Raw genomic sequence first — 21,983 nt, 5'->3', positions numbered from 1 at the left:
TCACCGTCCTCGAGGGATCACCTTCTGTGAGCTCGACTGTGACATGCTCCCCGCTGGGAAGTGGTCTGGCCATTTCTTCTTTTGCAGGCTCGAAGTTTTCCATTGCCAACTTTTGTTTATCTTTTTCCCTGTGATACTCTTCACGCTTCCTTTTCCTCGACTTCCTCTCAGGTTGCTCAGGGAGCCTTCTCTCGGAACCGGACTGCTGTCTGGTTTTGGCAGGCTGCTTTAAGGCAGTTATGTAACATTGTTGGGCTGTCTTCTGGCTTCCCCTGAGCTTTGCTGACCGACCCTCATTAGTTGTGTAAGCCATGGCCAGGTGGTGAGTGGATACCACCCCGCCTATCTTGTGGATGAGCAGTCTTCCCATGATTACATTGTAGGGTGAGGGGGAGTTTATCACGAGAAATTTTCTTGGACATCACACCTTCTTGACCTCTCTCCTACCCAGACTGAGAGTTCGATTATGCCTTCTAGGGTAAGCCCCGAGCCATTGAACCCTGTAACCTCGTAGTTTACTCTCTTCAGGTCTTTTCTGTCCAACTTCAGCTCATTGAACGCACTGATGTATACGATGTTGGCTGAGCTGCCTCCGTCTATTAGTATTTTATCCACCTCCCAGTTTGCAATTCTCATTGTCACCACCAGCGGGTCATCATGAGGGTAAATTATGCCCTTCTGGTCATACTCGTCAAACGTGGCTCATGGCTGCGGGGGAAGAGGTGGCCATCTACGCTTATCATTGTCGTTTATTTGGTGTATCATTGCCCGCAGGTCAGCCCGCGCTCTATTAACTGTCCCCCATGTACTGGACCCCCGCTGATCACGTACACCCTGCCCTCTGGCTTTCCATCTCTATCCTTGTCTCCAGCTGGGCCTCTATGACCTCCTCTGTGGTCAGCTCGGCCCGCTTTATCCTCCTCCCATCTTCTAGGAGGGTCATCACGCTGCTTAAATTGACTCAAGTATCCTCTCCTGACTAAGTCCTCTATGTTGTCCTTCAAGTGCGTGCATTCTTCAGTGGTGTGGCCATAGTCCCTGTGAAAGTCACACCACTTACTAGTATCACAACTCCTGTTTACCATCCTTGGAGGCCTCTGCCACTTATCATCAGCCTTATTTACGCTGAATTTGTGAGATCTGGAATGGGTTAGTGGGGTATACTGATCAAACTTCCCAGGCCTTGGCCCTCTCCTTGGATCGGACCTTCTCAGTCCCACTGCCCTGTCCGCTTCTTTGCGGTTTTGCTCAGCCCAGCTTGGCTGGTCCACCCTGGGTGTGTTCTCTGCCCGGGTGACCTCTGCCCACTAAACTCAGTTACATGTTGCTTTCCTACCCAGCATTGCTCTATCAGTCTCGTCTGCTTTAATGAACTCATGCGCTTTACCAAGCGCTTCAGCGAGCATTTTGAGGCTCTTATGCCCCATATATGCTCTGAATGGTGACCCTGGCAGTAGGCCACTCTGCATTGCTAACATCGCTACCTCCTGGCTCATATTTGGAATAGTTGTTGCCTCCTTGTTGAATCTGGTGATGAACTCCCTCAGGGGCTCATCCTTTCCCTGAACCAGGGACATCAGCTCGGTTGTCATCTTGGTTCTATCCACCAAGGTTATGAAATGCTCCATGAACATTCTCTTCAGCTGGTTGTACGAGTATACAAAACATTTGGGGATGGCGCCGTACAATTCCGCTGCCAGCCCCTCCAGAGTTGGTGGGAAAGCCTTACATCAGACTGAGTCTGTCATGGTGTAGAGTACCATATGATTCTCGAAAGCTGATATGTGGCTTTTGGGTGTTGTGGTTCCATTGTACTTGCAGCTCGGCATCTTCACCTTCTCCATGGGTTCTTCCAGAATCTCCCGATAAAATGGCGAATCATCTAGAACAACCTTGAATCGCGCTCGTTTGTCTCTCTCTGGGCTCGGTCCTCGCTCTGCGGCCGGTGACCTAATGTGAGGGACCCGCTTCTCCGGGCTGATTCGAGCGGGGGTTATTTCCTCCACGCTCCATTCTCGATTCAAGTTGCAAGCTTCTAGCTCCAATACCTTTTTCCTCAGTTGAATGAGCTCTTTCTGCTTGGGGGTGAGAGTTGAGACTTCCGGCTTTTTCGCTGCGGGCTCCGCAACTGCCGTTGTCGGTGATGGGCTTGCCCCCTTACCCATATTGGTAAGGATCGTTGTCATTGCAGCCAGTTGTTCCTTGCTGCACTTAGAGAGGTTCTGCAGAATGGCTGGCATATTTACGGGCTGCGGTTTCTGGGTTACAGGTGCTGAAACAATAAGCTCATTGTTTGCGCCTATTAACGGCATTTCGTACTTGAAAATAGAGCTGGATCCTACCAGATCTACTGGTTTCGCCGCTGCTTTAGCAGTAGCTGATGTCGATCCAATGGGGTTGGATTTCTGTGAGATGGTCGATTTGGGGTTTCCGGTGGATCCTTTTGGATCGCTGGTTACTGGGGGTGTTTTTTGTGGTGTTTGGCTGGTCTCATTAGTTTTGGACGTGGGTTTTTCTACGGTTTCTTCTCCGGCCATGGTGGTTAGTTAACTAGTCCCTAGCTCAGTTAGTGAACCTCAGGTTAGATGATCCTATCCCCTCCTTCTAGTGCCAATTGTTCCAGGTGTGGATCCAAGGGTTCTGCTGGGTGAGCTGGGTCCCGTCAACAACCTACACAAGGAAGCACACGTAAATTGCCCTCGGGGGTGGCTCGAGGAACCCCCCTCCGAAGCTTAAGTTAGAGAGTGTTTAGAGAGAGAAAGTGTACTTAGAGAGATGTAGAAAGTACAATAACTTGAGTGTCTAACCTCTTTTCCGCTATACTTTACCCTCTATTTATAGGCGTACTATCTCCTTCGTGGATAGTTTAGCCTGGTCAGCCCTGCGGGCTGACTCTGTCGGGCTGATGAGCCCTCCTTTAGTTGCTTATTCGGCGGTGAGTGTGCACCCTGGGGGCTGGGCGATAGTTCAGCGGGAGCTATCCTATACAATTACAATAGCCGTTAATAGATGAAAGTTGCTCGAAGTCAAGGTCAGCGTTTTCTTGTTCGAGATGGGAGGCTCGGGATGCTTTGTTGTCTTGGAACATGGACTCGAGACGAGCCGAAGCGCCCTAAGCGGTGTCATCCTTGAGAAGGATGGTATTGACGAGATCGGTAGAAATTGAACCGTATCAAGGAAGGTTCCTCTACTTTTGTCCTGATCTTGTACTGCTGATTCTGTGTGAACTGTAATTGTACAATGCAGGTGGTGGAATGTTTTCATACCGTTGCAACAATGTTTTTTGTGCAATGATAGGACTAGTGGTCTATTTTATCTTTGTCTTGTAGTGACTATATATTGTCATGCTCTCTCTATTGTAAAGATCAGGTGGAACAAATATTTTGCTTAACCTAATATCAGACCATCTTCCTTCTACTCTCTCTCTTTTCTTCTCTATTCTCTAATAAAAAAACCCCCTTGCATCAAACTAATTTAGTCTTTATGGTATCAGAGCCACTGATGCAAAATCGGGTATAATATTGAAGTTCATTCATTCTCATTCTTTCTGCTGCTCTAAAAAAAACCAAATCTTTCTCCTGCTTTTATCCCTAAAAATCAAAGCTTTTTATCATGGCAATTGATACTAACAGCGTGGTATACTTGCACCCCAATGATGGTTCCTATTTCATCTCTGTTGATAAACTGACTGGTGCTGCAGACTACAGATCATGGAGAAGATATATGGAAATTGCACTCGCCTCAAAGAAGAAGATAGGCTTTGTTCTGGGCACTGTTCTCATATCAACCTATGCTCAAGATCCTGTCAAGGCAGACCAATGGGACACCTGCAACTCTATGGTAATTTCTTAGATTCATGCTTGTCTTTCTGATACTATCAAAAAAATTTGTGTTATATGGTAACTCTGCTAGAGAAACATGGGTTCAACTTGAAAAGAGGTTCTCAATGGGAAATGGATCTAGGAAATATAAGTTGAACAAAGATCTATATCAACTTAAACAAAATAACAACTCTGTTAATCAATATGACACTGCTATGTCTAGTTTATGGGAGGAACTAGACTCAATGAGTGCTCTTCTTGTAATCTCTGAACCATCTGCAGATGTTAGAAATTTGTTGAATGTTGTAGCTAGAAATCAGGAAGAAAGTAGGTTGTTTCAGTTCATGAATGGCTTAGATGATCATTTTGGTGCTATGAGAAGTCCGATGCTCATGCTAACACCATTGCCTACAGTAGAATCTGCTTGCTCTATGTTGGAGCAAGAAGAGAGTCAGAGAGAAGTTTTGCTTCCTCGAGCTGACCCTGATGTTTCTGCTATGTATAGCAGACAGAATCCTGAGAGAACTAGCATCACATGTTCTCATTGTGGTGGAAAAGGCCATCTTCAAAGCAAGTGTTGGTACTTGCATGGATTCCAAAGAAACCATTCAAACCCAGACTTAACCCATTCTATAATGCAGGGAAAGGCAAGATATCTGACCAAGCCTGGAATTCAAAACCTTCACCCAGACTTGCAGCAACTGCACAGTCTTCTTAGGGTGGATCTGGTAATGTAACCTTCACTCAACAACAGTTTGAGCAATTTCTGAAGCATTTTCCTTCTCCTAATGCTGCCAAGCATGGTGTCTTGTCACCTTGCATCTTCTCTCATACATGGGTGGATAATTGATTCTGATGACTCAGATCACATGACTTGTGATCTGAGCAAGTTTATAGATCCCAAAGTAGCTGCTGATCTTCCCAGAATAACTTTGCATACTGGTGACTCAACTTCCATTTCTCATACTGGGAATGTAAATCTATGTAACTCTTTGACTCTACAAAACGTGCTCTGTGTGCCTAAAGTTAGGTACAATCTTCAGTCTGTACCAAAATTGATCAAAGACTCACGATATGAGGTAAACTTCTTTGGAACTCACTGTGTGATCAGGGATGATGTCTCTAAGAAGATTAGAGGTGTTGGTAAAGCTAGGAATGGTCTCTACTACCTAGTTGATAAACCCTTGATTGGAGATAAAGATGTTGTCACTTGTCTTGCTGCTAATCACAATGCAGCTGTTCCTTTTGCTATTTGGCATCACAGATTGGGACATGCTTCCCTGGGCAAATTGCAGCACATACCTTGTGTTAAAAACACCATTAAGAAGAACAACCAAATATGTATCACTTGTCCAATGGCAAAATTTACAAATTTGCCATACCAGCTAAGTGAGTCACATGCTGATAAGCCATTTGAGCTTATACATATGGACATCAGGGGTCCATATAAGGTGTGTACTAGGGAGAAGTAAAGGTATTTTCTCACAATAGTTGATGACTATTCAAGAAATACATGGCTGTATTTACTGCAACATAAATCTGATGCCCTAAGTCAACTGAAAATTTTCTCCAACTATGCTCAAACTTACTTTAACTCCAAAATAAAGTTTTTGAGATCTGATAATGCTTTGGATTTTGATGATAGGCCTTGTCAAGAATTTTTCGCTGAGTTGGGAATTGTGCACCAGACTTCCTGTGTTGACAGACCTCAGCAAAATGCCAAAGTTGAAAGAAAACATAGGCATGTGTTGGAGATTTCTAGAGCTCTCAGATTCCAGGCAGGACTTGCATTGACATACTGGGGTGAATGTGTCATGACTGTTGTACACATCATCTACAGATTGCCATCTTCTGTTTTGAAAAACAAAACACCATATGAGATGCTATTTAAAACCTCACCCAACTATGATCACATGAAAGTTTTTGGCTGTCTAGCTTTTGCAGCAAATCCCTCATTGGTCAAAGATAAGTTTGAACCAAGAGGTGTTCCCTGTGTCTTCATGGGATACCCAACAACCCAAAAGGGATACATATTTCTTAATCTGAAAACAAAGAAAATCTTTGTATCAAGGGATGTTACATTTCATGAAACCATATTTCCCTTTCAACTTTAATCTCTTGATAAGTACATGAATCTATACCCAGCTGTCCTGAACCCAAGTCTGCAAGTATCCTTGTCCACTCTGAATCCTTGTGAATCTTGAGGATCATCAGAATGAGACAAACACAGATGATCCAATTCCACCCTTATCACCTAACCAAACACACACAAACAATAACCATGTTAAACCTGCCAAAGCCCATACCCAAAACACACAAACACAACCTGACTTTGAACCCGAAACTAATCTCAAACACAGCACCATGATCTCAAAACCTCCTACTTGGTGGAAAGATTATGTCCCACCTAAACCAAGAAAAGATCAGCAAATTGCCAATTTTGCTGATCAGTGTGTAAATGCTGAGTTTCACTGCTTTCTGTCTACTCTTACAGAACACGATGATCCTGAGCATTTCAAGCATGTTGTTTCACAAGAACACTGGGTAGCTGCAATGAATCTAGAACTAGAACAATGTGAGAAGAATGGTACATGGCTTGTGACTACTTTACCACCAGGAAAAAGAGTTATAGGAAGTAAATGGATTTACAAAACAAAATATAAATCCAATGGAGAAATTGAAAGACACAAAGCAAGAATAGTAATGCTTGGATGTAAACATGAATATGGATTGGATTATAAAGAGACATTTGCTCCAGTTGCCAAAATGACAATTGTGAGAACTCTTTTAGCTGTTGCTTCAATGAAAAACTGGACAACGGTCCAAATGGATGTAACAAATGCCTTCCTTCATGGTGACTTGAAGGAAGATGTATACATGGCTTTGCCTAAAGGTTACACTGGTTATGGGAGTAGGGTAACTGTAAATGCTGATGGCTCAAGACCTAAGGGTGATAATTTGGTGTGTAAATTGGTCAAATCACTGTACGGTTTGAAACAGGCACCCAGACAGTGGTTTTCCTAACTGTCATCTACTCTGATCTCTTTTGGGTACAAACAATCCAGAGCTGATTACAGTTTGTTTGTCAAGGATAACAACAGCTCAATCACAGCAGTTCTAGTCTATGTAGATGACTTGCTTATTACTGGCAATGAAACAGAAGAAATCCTAACCTTGAAATCTCTCTTGTTTTCTCATTTTCACATGAAAGATTTGGGAAAACTAAGATATTTTCTTAGTTTGGAAATTGATCACTCTGATGAAGGAATATTTATTTCCCAAAAAAAATATACTCTTGATCTGCTGAAGGATCAAGGCATGCTGAATGTCAAGCCCTTAAAGCTACCCATGGATTCTCATCTAAAGCTCAGAGCTGATATAAGCACTCTCCTTAACAATCCAGTGCCTTATCAGCACTTACTAGGCTAGCTCATCTATCTAACAGTTACAAGACCAGAAATTGCTTTCTTAGTACAAGTCCTCAGTCAATTCATGCACTCTCCCACAACCACTCACATGCAAGCTGCAAAACGACTACTTAGATACTTGGCTGGTACTGCAAATCAAGGAATTTTGTTAGCTTCTTCTTTTGCTACTCAGTTAACAGCCTACTCAGACAGTGATTGGACCAGCTTTCCAATCACCAGAAGATCCACTACCAGGCTACTGTATTCTGCTTGGTCAATCTCCTGTCTCTTAGAAAGCAAAGAAACAGACTGTAGTGGCAAAATCAACAGCAGAGGCTAAAATCAGAGCAATGTCTCTGACTGCCTGTGAGGTTATATGGCTAAAATACATGCTCAAAGATCTTGGTATATCACACTTAACTCCAACTCTTCTAAAGTGTGATAACCAACCAACTATAGCTATTGCAGCAAACCCAGTTCTACATGAGCGCACCAAACATGTAGGAATTGATTGCCACTACGTCCGGGATATGGTCAACAATGTCACCTTAGTCACTGAGCATGTTCCATCCAAAGATCAACTCGCAGATATCTTAACCAAGATCCTCAGCGTCAAGCAACATAATGAACTTTTACTCAAGCTGGGCGTTCAGTCTGCACCTCACACTCAGCTTGAGGGGGGTATTAAATAAGGTTCCTCTACTTTTGTCCTAATCTAGTACTGCTGATTCTCTATGACCTGTAATTGTACAATGCAGGTGGTGGAATGTTTTCATACCGTTGGAACAATGTTTTCTATGCAATGATAGGGCTAGTGGTCTATTTTATCTTTGTCTTGTAGTGACTATATATTGTCATGCTCTCTCTATTGTAAAGATCAAGTGGAACAGATATTTTGCTTAACCTAATATCAGACCATCTTCTTTCTGCTCTCTCTCTCTCTTTTCTTCTCTATTCTCTAATCAAAAAACCCCTTGCATCAAACTAATTTACTCTTTAAACCGTAAATCCAATTTAGGACTGCGGCATCTAAACGCTTCTATAATGCAACGTCTGCAGATTTGGAGGCTTCATATGCGGCAATGTCTTTCTCATCCGTAGGAGGAATGATGTGATAAATAAGGTCATGAACCTTACATAGAACTTTAAAGAGTGCGGCCCAAGAGTGGTACATACCATGGTTGGCATCCAAGGTGATCGGGATAAGGGACTTCACGTAAGTGATAGTCAAGGCAGGATGGTATTTTGTGGTTTCAGCTATGGTGAATGTGCAGCGGAAGTAGAGAAAAGAAGAGAAGGTAGGGTCATTTGATAGGGAGAAGGAAAGCCAAGGATTGAAACCCTAAACTGATACCATGAAAGATTATGATCGTTAATCATTGTCATTAGCAGTGTATAGTTTATATACAAAATACAATTAGCAATCTAAGGCTATAATTAAAGTAACAAACTAGGAAAGGATAAATCCTAAATATACACTTATCTAATATAACAAAGAGATATATACGAGAATATATTAACATATATTCTAACAAAAATGCCACTATTCAACCTCTTCAAAGAAGTAGCTTGAAAATCAGATCGGAGACATAGCTTGAGGTACTCATTGTGGCTCTTGATTGCGATCAGATTATTATCCTCTTGCAGTATACAATACTACCTGGAGAAAATAAAAGCACAAAAGCGTGGCCAATTATACTTCAACTGGGGCACTAGTGCTATTCAAACAAGGGGGTCAAGACAACCAGTTTGAAGCCAAATTCGTCTACGCATCAAATTCTACCAAGAAAAAATTTGGCTTCATCACGGGAAGTCTAATTGTTCCTTTTGTGGCAAACTAATAGGAAAATTCAGTAGCTGCGTTAAGCACAATGAGTGGATAAAGGTAAAGTGACCCATAGTGGTCCACTGCTAACCTAGTACATTCAAATGCGTCTAATCTGAGGAGTATCATCTCCATAGATCTACAGTAGCAGACCACCTTAGAGACTGCAAACAGGGTCGTCGCTGGACCAGGGCAGGTGGGGCAACCGCCCTGGGCCTAATATTGTAATGCTCTGTTTTTGTTATTAAAGGGCCTACAAAAAAAATGAACCTTTGATCTCCATATGATTAGATTAACAACTTCCATAATGATAAAAAAAAAAAAAAAAAAAAAAAAAAAAAAAACTTCAAATCTTCAATTCCCTTGATTTTCGTTCCCAATATTTAGTTTTTTCCTAAATATGCTCTAAGACATCAATTACATCCCACTGAGACTTTTCCAATACAAAAAATTTAATTTTTTTTCTATACAAAAATCCCTAATAAAATCAATAAACAATAATATTTTACGCTGGGGCATATTACTAGTTATATTTATATCTATGCATCATTTGAAGTCCATAATTCACCTATATAATTTGTTTATTTATTTTTTTTTCTTCTTACAATATTTACTTAATTTCTGTATATTTGAGTGCTACCATAACAATCTGAATTTTTGATAAAAGTATCACATCTTTGATTATCTTTCACCGAATTGATGTGACATTGTTTAATTTTGTAAGGTTTGTGTTCAATCTTTATTATTTCTTTCATTTTTGAATTTTTATATCTGAAATTTTCATTTATAAAAACAAAATAAGATAAATTGGTAGGAGAATTTTGATAAATTAACAACTTATCACTTTATCAGAGTGACAGAGTTATCAGTACCGTAAAGTCCGTAATACATTTTTTATTTTTCAAAATTTGATATGAGAATTTGGAGTTAAAATTGGGTGAAATCATACATTTTGCATACCCAACTCAAATATTTTTAATACTTACATAGGGCCTCAATTAATATGTCCGCCCTAGGCCACAAAAATCTCAGAAACGGGCCTGACTGCAAATTGCAGAATTTTACAAGCCCATCAAGCAAGATGATAGTTGAGCTACTCAAAGCTTGCAAATTAAAAATTTGTAGGCCGCTCATAGTGGCTCTTACTCCCGAATTACATATTATGCTAAGAGTAGAGAGGATAGACAAAAGCGCAAAGAGCTATCTGATAATATTCTGTTAAAAAGTTTAAAGTCGAGCTCCTCCAGGCAGCAAATTCTGCCAATTGGAGAAGCCAAGTTCAACAGAGAACACCTAACAACAGTTACTACAGTAGCCTAGTTAGAGGCAAGATTGGAATTGCATTAGGGAAATATCTTGTAATTAAAAGTCGAATGCACAGCAGCATCATCAGGATTAATGAGTAGATGTGTGACACTGTCTATTGAAATATCATCAAGCCAATTAAAAAAAAAAAGGGTTTGCTAGTGGATAATAAGATACCTCTTAAAGAGCTACAGGTCGGTTTATCAGCAAATCCACAATGAAGCAAAGAAGACCACATGAAGAAAAGAGAACATTGAGAATCTTAAGCACCTCGGGAATGCATGAAGAAATTTTAAACAATTACAAGTATCTTGTTATCAAGCTTTTTCGAAATGGATTACAAGCATTTAAATCAAGAGAGAAGCAATCAAAACTTAACAAAAACGGGGCGTTTGGAATGTGGGAATGGGAGTTTGGGGATTAAATGTGGGAATGATATTGGGAATTCATTGTTGAGAATATCCCTAAACCCATAAAAGCACCAAGTATCATTTTTCTATACCCTCCTTATGAACATTGTGCTGACCATATTGCCCCTATATTTGAACTTGCATTTTCTTATGAATAGTGTAGTTCCTGAATTGCTCTCAAAAAATGTGCATATGCAATGCCATGTGGTTTTTTATTGCACTGCCCAAATTGTCCTTGGATTTTATCTATCTTTTTTTAAGCACAATAGTGTGGTTCCCGAAATACCCTAATACAATTGTGCATGTGGGGGCTTATGTGGTCCCTCGGTATTTTCCACGTAGCTTTGATTCACCACGTGTTGGAGTCACTTCTCTTCTTGCTAAGTTTGGCAATAGAGCTGAAGCTTGATTTTAATTTGGGCGTGATTGCTGAGATGAGTTGGAATCAATATAAGAGTAATTATTTTGCGAAATACCTAAATTTAATTTGGAGCTTCCTTGTGATCGCAACTATGTTCTTTCCAGATACACGGCGTAGATCTGCGTATTGCCGGTTGATGTTTGTTCAGAAATTGTTGAACTGATTGTGAACTTATTCCTAGATTAATTTGCAGTTGACTTGCTGAGTATAATTGGAAGCTTATTGTGAGTTCGATTCTAGCAGTCGTAGATACATGGAGTCTGGGCTAATTGGTACTTGAGCAGCTTCTTAGCCGTTCATTTTCAATTTAAATTAATTGTTACTTTTGTTTAGTTTTTATTAATCATCAATTTTGAACTTAATTACTGCCTAATTACCATAGCATTTATTAATACTGTTAGTAGGTGTTGCGTTGCATGTGTCAATTAGTAAAGTAGCAAGTAATTATATGATTGTTTGTTGTTTAGCAAGATGAATAGTTTTAAAAGGGTAGAGATTCCAAGTGATGGTTACTTATTTTTTATCTTGGAAAGTTGTGCTTTTTGTTATAACATTATGTAGTTGTTCTGTTAATTACTTGGTATGAATAGCTTTGATTAATTTTTAGTCTTTTTTCAACAGATCATTCTTTGGACCTATGGATCTTGGGTGGGCAGCTGACATGGGTTTTGATGCTGAGACAATGCATTACACATCGGTCTATTTTCGTTTCTAATGGGTAAGACGATTACTCTATTTTTAAATATTGTGTGTTTTTGGGAAGTGTGTTTGGTTGTCTGTTTAGTGATTATGTACTCTGTAAGGTTGTCATTATATCCGGCGCATGCTTACTGTATTGTAAGATTTACTTGGTGTACTCAATTGCCTGTTGTGTTTTAGTTTACCTTACTTTTGCTGGTTTTGTCTTTTTTTGCTTTTTAGCCTAATAAATACAGGGGTGTTTATTTGGGTTTTTTCATATGCAACATACAAACCAAAATCCATGGAGGTTACATTAGAGGTATTGCAGATTGTAATGTAGATTTCACTGGTATTAGTCAATAACATAACAATATGAAACTTCTCACTATGAAAACCAGAACATTTAAAAACTTGCTTGGGAATACTGGTCCTAAATTATGTACACTGAAGAATAGTTCATTGACTTTCTATGATGCCCTAGCTTTGTGGTTACAATAACTGGACTTGCAATTTCTGACTTACAAATGTACAGCTTCTGTAATGATCATATTGCTTTGCTTTACTAATAATAAGTCTGTGGACTAAAATTTTATATCTGACCTTTGATAAACTAACATGGATTTGTTAAGCAATATTGTTAATGATATGTTTGGTTACATTGGTTGTGCTTATGTGTACTTGTTTTAGGTTCTTAGAGCATAGCAGTGTCAAAGTAATGGAGTGCTTGTTTGTTTGGTCAACTGCTGATGTTTTCTTTTTTTTGGGGGGGGGGGTGTTTCACTTTTTTTTTTGTGCAGAGCTATGAGCTTGAAATGGATGCAGATGAAGTTCCAGGTGTAAGTATATCTGAAGGCTAGCTATTTCCATTTGGTTTGGCTCATGTGTTGGTTTAGTTAATTTTTCTTGCTATTTGCTATGTTCATTGCACATAGTTTTCCCTGTTTAAATAAGCTAGCTAAAGTTCTTGTGTGGATTTGGTTATTGCAGTAGTTTCTTGTTATATCTGTCATCATTTATAATTGCATGTCACATGTGTAGCTAGCTAGGTAGAGTCGTTCTATGTTCTGCCAATGTTGTTTGTTGTTCTTCTTGCTGGATTATGTTGTGTGTCATTAATAGATTATTATTAGGTTAATATATATAAGATAGCTGATTTTGTTATTAAAATGAAATACTTGCTACTGTATTAAAATAATATTATGTTCTTGGATGCCTTTATGAAACGCTTATTTGTTTATGTGATTATGGTTTGTGTTTAGAAGTATTCCCTCTTTGTGAAATATGTTAGGATTTTTCATACAAATGGCTAAGGTTGTTAGATGTCTAGGTTCAAAATTGACTGCATCTCATGTCATGGATGTGCACACAGGTGGGTGGGCATGAAACTCGGAAAGTTTCTATTTCTTTTTCCCGTCTCCTCCAGCAGGTTGTTGAATACCTGAAACTTCCTGTGCCAACTGACTATTTGGTTGATGTGAGAAAAAATAGTGTGAAGGTTGTCATGGAAACTGATCTAGACTTGGGTCCTTCTGTGTATGAGGGTGGTCCAGCTGCAACAGTTACGAAATCTCGTGAAAAGGCTGCTGAGAACGCTGTTCGTTCTCTTCGAATGGAATTCAATATTCAAGTTGAAGACTTCACTTCTAAGAAAATCAAAAGACTTAAGCGCTCTGAGTTTCTGTATTAGATGAATCGTATTGAGCTTGAAGAAAAGGAAAGAGGAGCAAAGCAAGTCCCAGTTAAGCGGCCAACTGTGCCTGATCACAAACGTCGCAAGAAATATGTCTGCATTGATTACATGGATGTTTTGCACACTCTATATTCGGAGACCAAAGTGCGTATTTCACAAGTTGATACCTTTAATGTTGGGCCTGGAAAATTTGTATCATGGGTGACAATTTACGGATCTTCGATTGCTACTAGAGTGGAGTGCTTTTTAAGTACTGTGCGTGCTAACTTTAAAGCAACTAAACAAGATGCAGCTAAGTAGGCTGTTGATTTCCTACGAACTTCATACAATCTTGACATAGTTGATCTGAACTATGGGAATGGGATTTATGCTGGTATCAAGTGTTCTTTGGCTAGAGAGAGCTACTTAGCTGCTAAGGAGCGTGTGCTCGAGATTCAGGGTGCTCTTCACTTAGCTCCTTTTTTAGTTGAGGAAGGTTGTGTTACGCCTAAGTCTGCTGTCCATAGGATCCCAACACCTACTCCTCCTCAACCTCCACCTCACAAGCCAAGAGCTAGACTATCTTTTAGTGCTCGCTATAGTGGACAGCCCTCACCAGTCCCAGCTGAGCTAGACAGCTTTTTCAAACGTAGGAAGTTTGAATAGTGTGCATCTGCATTTTACATAGAGCCCTAGCTTCGCAGTTTAAGTGTTTTGTTTACGTTGTTTGTTTGAGGCTTTAGATTTATGGTGTATTGCCACTTATCTGTACTTATGTTCCAAGTTAGCTGAAACTGCTCTATGTGTACATGTAATTGGCAAGATGTGATGTACTGCTTTATTGAACTATGATGTATTCCATCTTTTGGTACTTGATTAATGAAATAAACTTCTCTTGTCGTGTTTTATATTAGCAGAATGTTTGTTTTTGGGATAACCACAATGTTTTAATTTAATGCTTCTTTGCCAATAAATTTTATGCTTACCTGAACTGCTTTACGCAGCTACTGGTTTCAGTCCAAATAAATGGCTACTTTGATCGGTGTGTTTTTTTCCCAATCACAGGTGTAATTAGGTTCATCGTTGTCATTAGTTTCAGCTTACTTGCCAGTCAAACAACAGATCTCATTTGTTGGAGTTCACTGAATTTATATTGCTACCATGAGTAAATTCACTATCTATTTCTGTTTCTATTTATAAGCTATATACTTACAGCACCTTAGCAATTAAGCAACACCACAAAGAACAAAGTTTATTTCTTAAAGTAGACAATCTTTACATTGTATTTCAGATCGATGTTTAACTGCTAAGAAAGGTCCTCCAAGAACTAGAACGAGCAGGCGTTTACAAGGTTTACAAAATTTGTCTCAGACAATTGTTTCAATAAGGGCTTATTTGTTGTTGTGATTACAGATGCATAGTGGTTATTTATTCAATTATTTTGTTAATGCTTTTTCCATTTGGCTACTCATTTTTATCACACAGCGAGCCTAATGACACAGATTCAGCTAGAGATTCGCAACAGGATCATATAAACATTCAGCCAGGTCTTATCAGTAAAGGGAATGCACACAATCAACTGCTCAGCGAATCAGTTGGCAAAAATATTAGTAAGCATGATTTATGTATCTTGTATAAAAAATAAACTAGAAAAACTATAAATTTACAATCCTGCCTGTTGTTTGTTGTCTTGAATCCTGCCTATTTTTAGTGCTACATTTAAGCAGCATGGTATTTTGGTTACAGTAACACATATTTTTCTTATTTATGCAGTTGAAGTTACCAATATACAAGCTGATGATCAAGCTATTGGAAAGTCACTTTTAGACCGGTGCATGTTGTATTTGATGACTACTAACCATACACGAACTAGCAAGCGCAAGCGAGCAATTGCTTCTATGTGTGAACAACCTGTTTGTATAAGGTTTTTCTGCTTCCTTCTGTTTTGAAAATACATATTAATCTCTATTTAATGGTTACAAACAATTGTTACTTATATTTTTTTTCCGTTGCACATATAGGGAAATAGGTGAAACAAGTGAGAAGGGCAGAACAAGAAACCAAAAATTGAAGAAACCACGAGCTAAGAAAATTAGTAAGCATGCATGTTTAAAATAAGAATTACATATCATTTTTACTGAATGATAACGAGATCACTTTGATCTAAAATTCAAACATATTCATATGATTATAAAGTAGCAACATCTCCAATAGTTTTCAAATTAACAACCACAATGTAAAATTCAACCCACACTATTTCCTAGCAGTATTAGGATCATTACAACCAAATTTCGTAATCAAATCATTAACATGATCATTCCATCAGTCTCTTCTTCTATATATTATCCCCACCACCAGTAGCCAATTACTACATCACTCTCCACTTCCTTGTCGCCAACAATGTCAGTTTCCATATTTTTCTTAGCTATCCCATCACCTTCATCATTAACAGCAACCACAACATCATTCCCAAGTTCTGTATTCAAAATCTGGGCCTTCCCTAACTGCACCACGGGTACAAACTCATCAACATGGCTTACAACATTTTTTCGAGCTCTATTCCCTTTACCAGAGTTCCTAACTTCTAGAATCTCATTTGATAAGTCATCTAATTTCCTCCTTAACTTGGTAATCCTCTTTCCTACATCTGAATGAATGGCCATTGTAGCAGATAATTTTCCCTTTAAAGTAGCTTCCCTGAGCTCTAGAATTCGAAGTCTAGCTGCTGAAAGTTCATCCCCATTTCCTGCCATATTCAATACAAAACTACAGGAGAGTAAAAACTGTTAAAAAAGGAGAAAAAAAGGGTTAGATATTGTGAGGCTACAACACAGCTAGCTTAGTGAAAGTAAGTAAAGCTAATGTACAACAGTAGTTGGCCATGAAATTTTTTAAAAAAATTTACAGTTCACAATGCCCTTTTCACTCTGATATTGTTTAGGCTTCTTGTTTTTTAAAAGGTAAACTATCTTGCTAGAAGGGGGAAAAAAGAAGAAGGCTAGGCAAAATTTAACATACAATGACATTGCAATGAATTATCTCAATATAATATTTTAATAAACAAACCTTACTGTGACACACAAAACAATTCAATGCTCATTGTCCATGAGACAAAAGATTGCTACATAAATACTATATATAAACATTGAGTGCTAATTAATGCCAGCTTACAAAATACACTTTATAGAAGCATAAAAAGGAAACTTGGCTTAGTACATAATTTTCTTATCTCTAAGAAGCTTATCATATGAATCACCATTTGTGTGTAATGATATACTGTTTACTTAGTTATTTATAACTATTTTTTTTAAGCTTAATTATGAAATTTTCATATCACAGAAACAACTACTGTTGGTTCTCAAAAGCGAGTGATGAAACAACCTACTGCTAAGAAGACAAGTAAGCTTTGTTGGCCATAGTTGCTTAGACTTTTCTTTTGCATTGAAGCATACTAATAAAATGTTGCGGCGTTCAATGGATGGATAGCAGAACCCCCTGCTGTTGTGGTTGGCCTAAAATTACCTGCCACCCCTTTGAAGTTAAAAGCACCTCAGCATTGTGAGCACTGTAATGCAAAAACATTCATGCACGAATCACTTCATTTCTGTTGTGGAAATGGATCTATTGAATTAGTCACTAATGAATATCAACCTGCATTATATAGACTTTTAACATCTGATGAAGATGATGCACTACACTTTAAACAATATATCCGTTTATATAATAACTTATTTGCATTTAGCTCATTGGGTGACAAATATGATTCAGACACAAAAAAAGGAATTTATGTCTTTAAATTGCATGGTCAGATTTACCATAACTTGCCTGATTTAATCCCTGGTGATGAAGGCCCTAAATATTTGCAACTCTATTTTTATGATGGACAGTTTGAAGCAGCTGCTAGGACAGACTGCTTTAAACAAATTAGACAGCATATTATCGACATACTTATGGAAGTAACTGAGCATAATCCTTACGCTCGCTTTTTCAGATCTTTGAAAGACCTTGACATCCATGAAGACACACAAATTTTTATCAACAAAAACAGTGTTGAAGATCAACAAGTTTATAATGCTCCAACAACATATGAAGTCGATGTAATCTGGCCTGACAATACATCATCAAGCGAGTCCAGCAGCCCATACATTGTTGTAAAAGGAAGGTCACAGGACTTTCATTGTATATATCATAGATACGGATGTTATGATCCTCTGCAATACCCTCTTTTATTTCCTTATGGTGATTGTGGTTGGAGTCAAGGTTTGTCAAAAAAATATTGTGCATCTTAGGAACAAGCAAACCCTACTGTGTCCTCTGCAATACACATAGAGGAAGATAAGCTTGAACTGGAAGCAAACCGTAAGCTTCAAAACTGAATGGCAGATTTGCTTCTTTTGATCATAACCTTTTCACCTTTGTTGAATATTTTGACTGACATACATTGCAACCGCACTGATTTCAATCTTAGCAGATGCAAGTGGTATTTCAGCTAGGCATATTTCACCTCGTGAATATTATGCTTACAAGCTTGTAGTCACAACCAAACAACATGCTGCTTCAGGCAGGCCGGTGTTTTCAGCAGTACATAGTTGATATGTATGTGAAAATTGAAAATACTCGACTAGACTAATTCCGACACAATCAATAGGCAATCAGAGCTAATTTGTATCAGGAAATTTTAGACTCAATAGAGCATGGTGAAACAAATCCCATAAATAAAGGCCGCCGAGTGATATTACCACCAACTTTTATTGGTGGTCCACGAGACATGAAGCGTCGCTATTTAAACGCAATGTCTTTAGTACAACACTTTGGCAAGCCTGATTTGTTTGTCACAATGACTTGCAATGCAAACTGGCCAGAGATCAAAGTAGAACTAGCTCCTGGTGAACAAGCTCAAAACCGACCGGAGCTTGTTGCTCGTATTTTCCGATCTAAACTGATTTGCTTGAAGCAGCAAATAATGAAGAAGCATATGTTTGGAAAAGTAGCAACTATGATATATGTAGTTGAATTCCAAAAAAGGGGTCTGCCTCATGCACATTTCCTTCTCATCCTACAACCAAGTTACAAAATTAAAACACCTTCAGATTTTGATCGTTTTGTCTCTGCAGAATTACCACCCCACAGCTCCCCAAAACTTTGAAAAATTGTGGTCCGGCATATGATGCATGGGCCATGTGGAGAAGCAAATCTTGATTGTGCATGTATGACTACAAAGCACAATAGTTCTCTGTCTTGTAAATATGGATATCCGAAGAATTTTATACATGAAACAACAAGCCATGATGATGGATATCCCATGTACAAAAGAAGGGATGCAGGAGATAGTGTCCGAATTCGTGGTGCAAGTCTTGATAACCGCTGGGTCATTCCATACAATCCATACCTTTCTATGTTATTTGATTGCCATTTGAATGTAGAAGTATGCTCATCTATTAAATCCGTGAAGTATCTATACAAGCATGTTTACAAAGGCCATGATAGAGTTTCTTTCAACGTTGTTGGAGGATACAAAAATTCTGAAGATGAAATTGAAAGATTTCATTCAGGTCGATGGGTGTCGCCCATATGAGGCAGCTTGGAGAATTTTTCTTTTGATCTATTAGAGATGCACCCGCCTGGCAACAAATGGTAGTGCATTTGGAAAACATGCAAACAGTTCAGTTACGGGCTAATGAACAGCTAGATTCTGCTGTGCTAAATGACCGTAGATCTAGAACTCAGCTGACAGAATTTTTCAAGGCAAATGCAGCCACTCCTCAAGGTACAAGATACCTTTACAGTGAATTTATGGAGTATAACAGGTGGGATGCCAGTAAGAAAGCATGGTTTCAAAGGCAAAATAAGAAACTTGTGGTTGGTCGGCTTGCAAGTGTTACACCACCAGAAAGAGAGCGATTCTTCTTAAGACTACTGCTAATTAATGTGCGTAGTCCTAAATCGTTTGATGATCTTCGAACTGTTAATGGAGTACTTTGTGCCACTTTTCAAGAAGCAGCTATCAAAAGAGGTTTATGTGAGGAAGACAACGTAGTACACGCATGTTTAGCTGAAGCAGCAGAAATTCAGTTGTCTGTTGCCTTACGCCGCCTATTTGCAGATGTTTATGTTTTCTGCACCCCGAGCGACCCCAATAGACTTTGGCAACAATTCTATGGTGATCTATCTGATGATTATAGACATGTCTATCCTGAAAATGAAGCCCGTGTTAGGTTGCTAACCATACAGTCAGTTGAACGCCATTTAGAGTCTATGGGGAAATCATTGGCTCATTTCCAGCTTGACCACTTACATGAAGAGGTGCCAGAAGAGCTCAACGGAACTAAAGACATCGTTGATGCTTTAGATGCAACTATTCCTCAAGAGTGTATCGATTGTTAAGACAAACTTAACTCAGCTCAGCAAATTGCATTTGACAGAATTATTGCTCAGGTTCAATCAAGCAAGCCTGGTTGCTTTTTTGTGGATGGTCCTGGCGGAACTGGGAAAACGTTTTTATACAACGCTCTATATGCATAAGTGCGCATGGCAGGGGAGATTGTTCTTCCAACAGCAACATCGGGCATTGCTGTAGCAAACATACCTTCTGGTAGGACAGTGCACTCAAGGTTTAAGATTCCTCTGAATTCAGAAACATCTTTTGCTTGTGACGTTCCTAAACAAGGCAGCTTAGCTGCTTTAATCAAACAAACAGCTCTGATTATTTGGGATGAAGCTTCAATGGCCAAAAAAGAAAACATTAAATCAGTTGAGCTTTTGCTTCGTGATCTTTGTGACGCAGAACAATGATTTGGTGGGAAGGTTGTAGTATTTGGAGGAGATTTTAGGCAGGTGTTGTCGGTTGTTCCTCGTAAAACTCAAAGAGAGGCTATTGCAACAAGCCTGGTTAACTTATATATTTGGCCTTGGCTAGAAAAATTACACTTGACTGAAAACATCAGAGCTTGAGAAGATCCCCCATATGCATCATTTCTACTGCGTTTGGGAAATGGCCAGCTGCAGTGTACTGGAAATGATTTTGTTCAAGTTCCTGCTCACATTGTGAGTTATTATCAAGAAGGTGATGATCCTATCAATTACCTTGCTACTACTACATTCCCAGAGTTAGAACATGCAACCTTATCACAAGATATCTTCATAGAGAGAGCCATACTCACACCATTAAATGATGTAGTTGACTCCATAAACACATTTCTTATTAATAAATTCCTTGGGAACTCTGTTGCTTACAAGAGTTTTGACAGCATGCTAGATGATAACTGTGCAATTTACCCAACAGAGTTCCTAAACCAGCTTGCCCCTGGTGGTATGACTCCACATGAACTTGTTCTAAAAATAAACAGCCATGTAATATTGCTCAGGAACATTGATCCAGCAAATAGCCTGTGCAATAGGACACGTCTTATATGCAAGTCTTTCAGAAGGAATGTGATTGTTTGTTCTATAGCTACTGGTCATCGCCAAGGAGAACTTATGTTCGTTCATCGTGTTAATCTCCGGCCTCCATCATCAGCAAAATATCCTATTCAGTTTGAACAGATACAGTTTCTTTTGAAGCTTAGTTTTGCAATGACCATTAACAAATCTCAAGGGCAAACATTAAGCCGAGTGATAGTTTACCTACCACAGCCATGCTTTTCTCATGGGCAGTTGTATGTTACGTTGTCAAGGGCCAAGCAGTCAACTAAGGTCACTGTAATCACTCCACAACCTGCTGATCACCACACATCAGAAGTGCTGAAAAACGTAGTAGCATATGATGTTTTGCAATTATCTGGCATAATATGATGCATCTGTTTGGAGGTATTACTTCCTATCTACTAAATCTGCCAGCTCATTTTTCAATAAATAATTGTTACTATCTTAACTAATATTGTCTTAAACATGTTATAAATGCATATGCTTTCCCTTTTATATATCATTGTACTTGAAAAAACCCAGGTTAATTGTTTACAATCCTTGTTACAGTTTTTGAATTAAGTGGAAATTATAATTTTGTTGACAATCTGATTATTTTCTACCATTTACTATGTTTATACTATGATGTACCTTTTGCATGCACTTATTTTATGCACAATTCAATTTAAACTGCTATTTTATATAGCTTGAAATTGGTAACACAAAAATAGTACTATCCTACATTTTCTAACCTTATTGCAAAAAAATCTCACTCTGATTTTATAAAGAAGTAAATCCTACTTTTGCTTTTGTTGATTGAACCTTCACTTTTGCAGCTGCATTGCAGCAGAAAATCTTGCATTTTATTACCCAGAAGACAAATGCCCTCAATCACTTTAAGTACATATACCTAATTAACTGCTGGTCCATACCATGTTACATCTTATTTTAAAAGTTATACAAAAGATTTAATATGAAAATAATTTAGCTTAGCTATTTTAGATAATATACTATAAATTGAGATTGCTTTAACAATTATTATA

General features: G+C 38.7%; 2 protein-coding genes across 2 annotated transcripts; both read left to right on the top strand.

The window, feature by feature from the left end:
* The first annotated feature begins 3,612 nt into the window (after positions 1-3,612).
* Positions 3,613-4,558, top strand: LOC110700959. Its single transcript, XM_021878523.1, has 2 exons — positions 3,613-3,840; positions 3,938-4,558. The coding sequence occupies exons 1-2, from the start codon at positions 3,613-3,615 to the stop codon at positions 4,556-4,558; spliced, it is 849 nt and encodes a 282-aa protein (XP_021734215.1).
* Positions 4,559-20,067: 15,509 nt separating this feature from the next.
* On the top strand, positions 20,068-21,330 carry LOC110700942 (ATP-dependent DNA helicase pfh1-like). The gene is made up of 3 exons (XM_021878510.1): positions 20,068-20,305; positions 20,351-20,427; positions 20,539-21,330. The coding sequence occupies exons 1-3, from the start codon at positions 20,068-20,070 to the stop codon at positions 21,328-21,330; spliced, it is 1,107 nt and encodes a 368-aa protein (XP_021734202.1).
* The last annotated feature ends 653 nt before the right edge of the window (positions 21,331-21,983 follow it).

Source organism: Chenopodium quinoa, unplaced genomic scaffold (genome assembly GCF_001683475.1).
Source record: "Chenopodium quinoa cultivar QQ74 unplaced genomic scaffold, ASM168347v1, whole genome shotgun sequence".
NCBI lineage: Eukaryota > Viridiplantae > Streptophyta > Magnoliopsida > Caryophyllales > Amaranthaceae > Chenopodium > Chenopodium quinoa.
This window is presented reverse-complemented; position numbering and strand designations above follow the sequence as displayed.

Coding starts and splice junctions, on each gene's coding strand:
- LOC110700959 (XM_021878523.1), top strand. CDS start 3,613: ATGGCAATTGATACTAACAGCGTGGTATACTTGCACCCCAATGATGGT. Junction 3,841..3,937: donor GGGACACCTGCAACTCTATG/GTAATTTCTTAG, acceptor CAACTTGAAAAG/AGGTTCTCAATGGGAAATGG.
- LOC110700942 (XM_021878510.1), top strand. CDS start 20,068: ATGGCAGGGGAGATTGTTCTTCCAACAGCAACATCGGGCATTGCTGTA. Junction 20,306..20,350: donor ATCAGTTGAGCTTTTGCTTC/GTGATCTTTGTG, acceptor GGAAGGTTGTAG/TATTTGGAGGAGATTTTAGG. Junction 20,428..20,538: donor AGGCTATTGCAACAAGCCTG/GTTAACTTATAT, acceptor GGAAATGGCCAG/CTGCAGTGTACTGGAAATGA.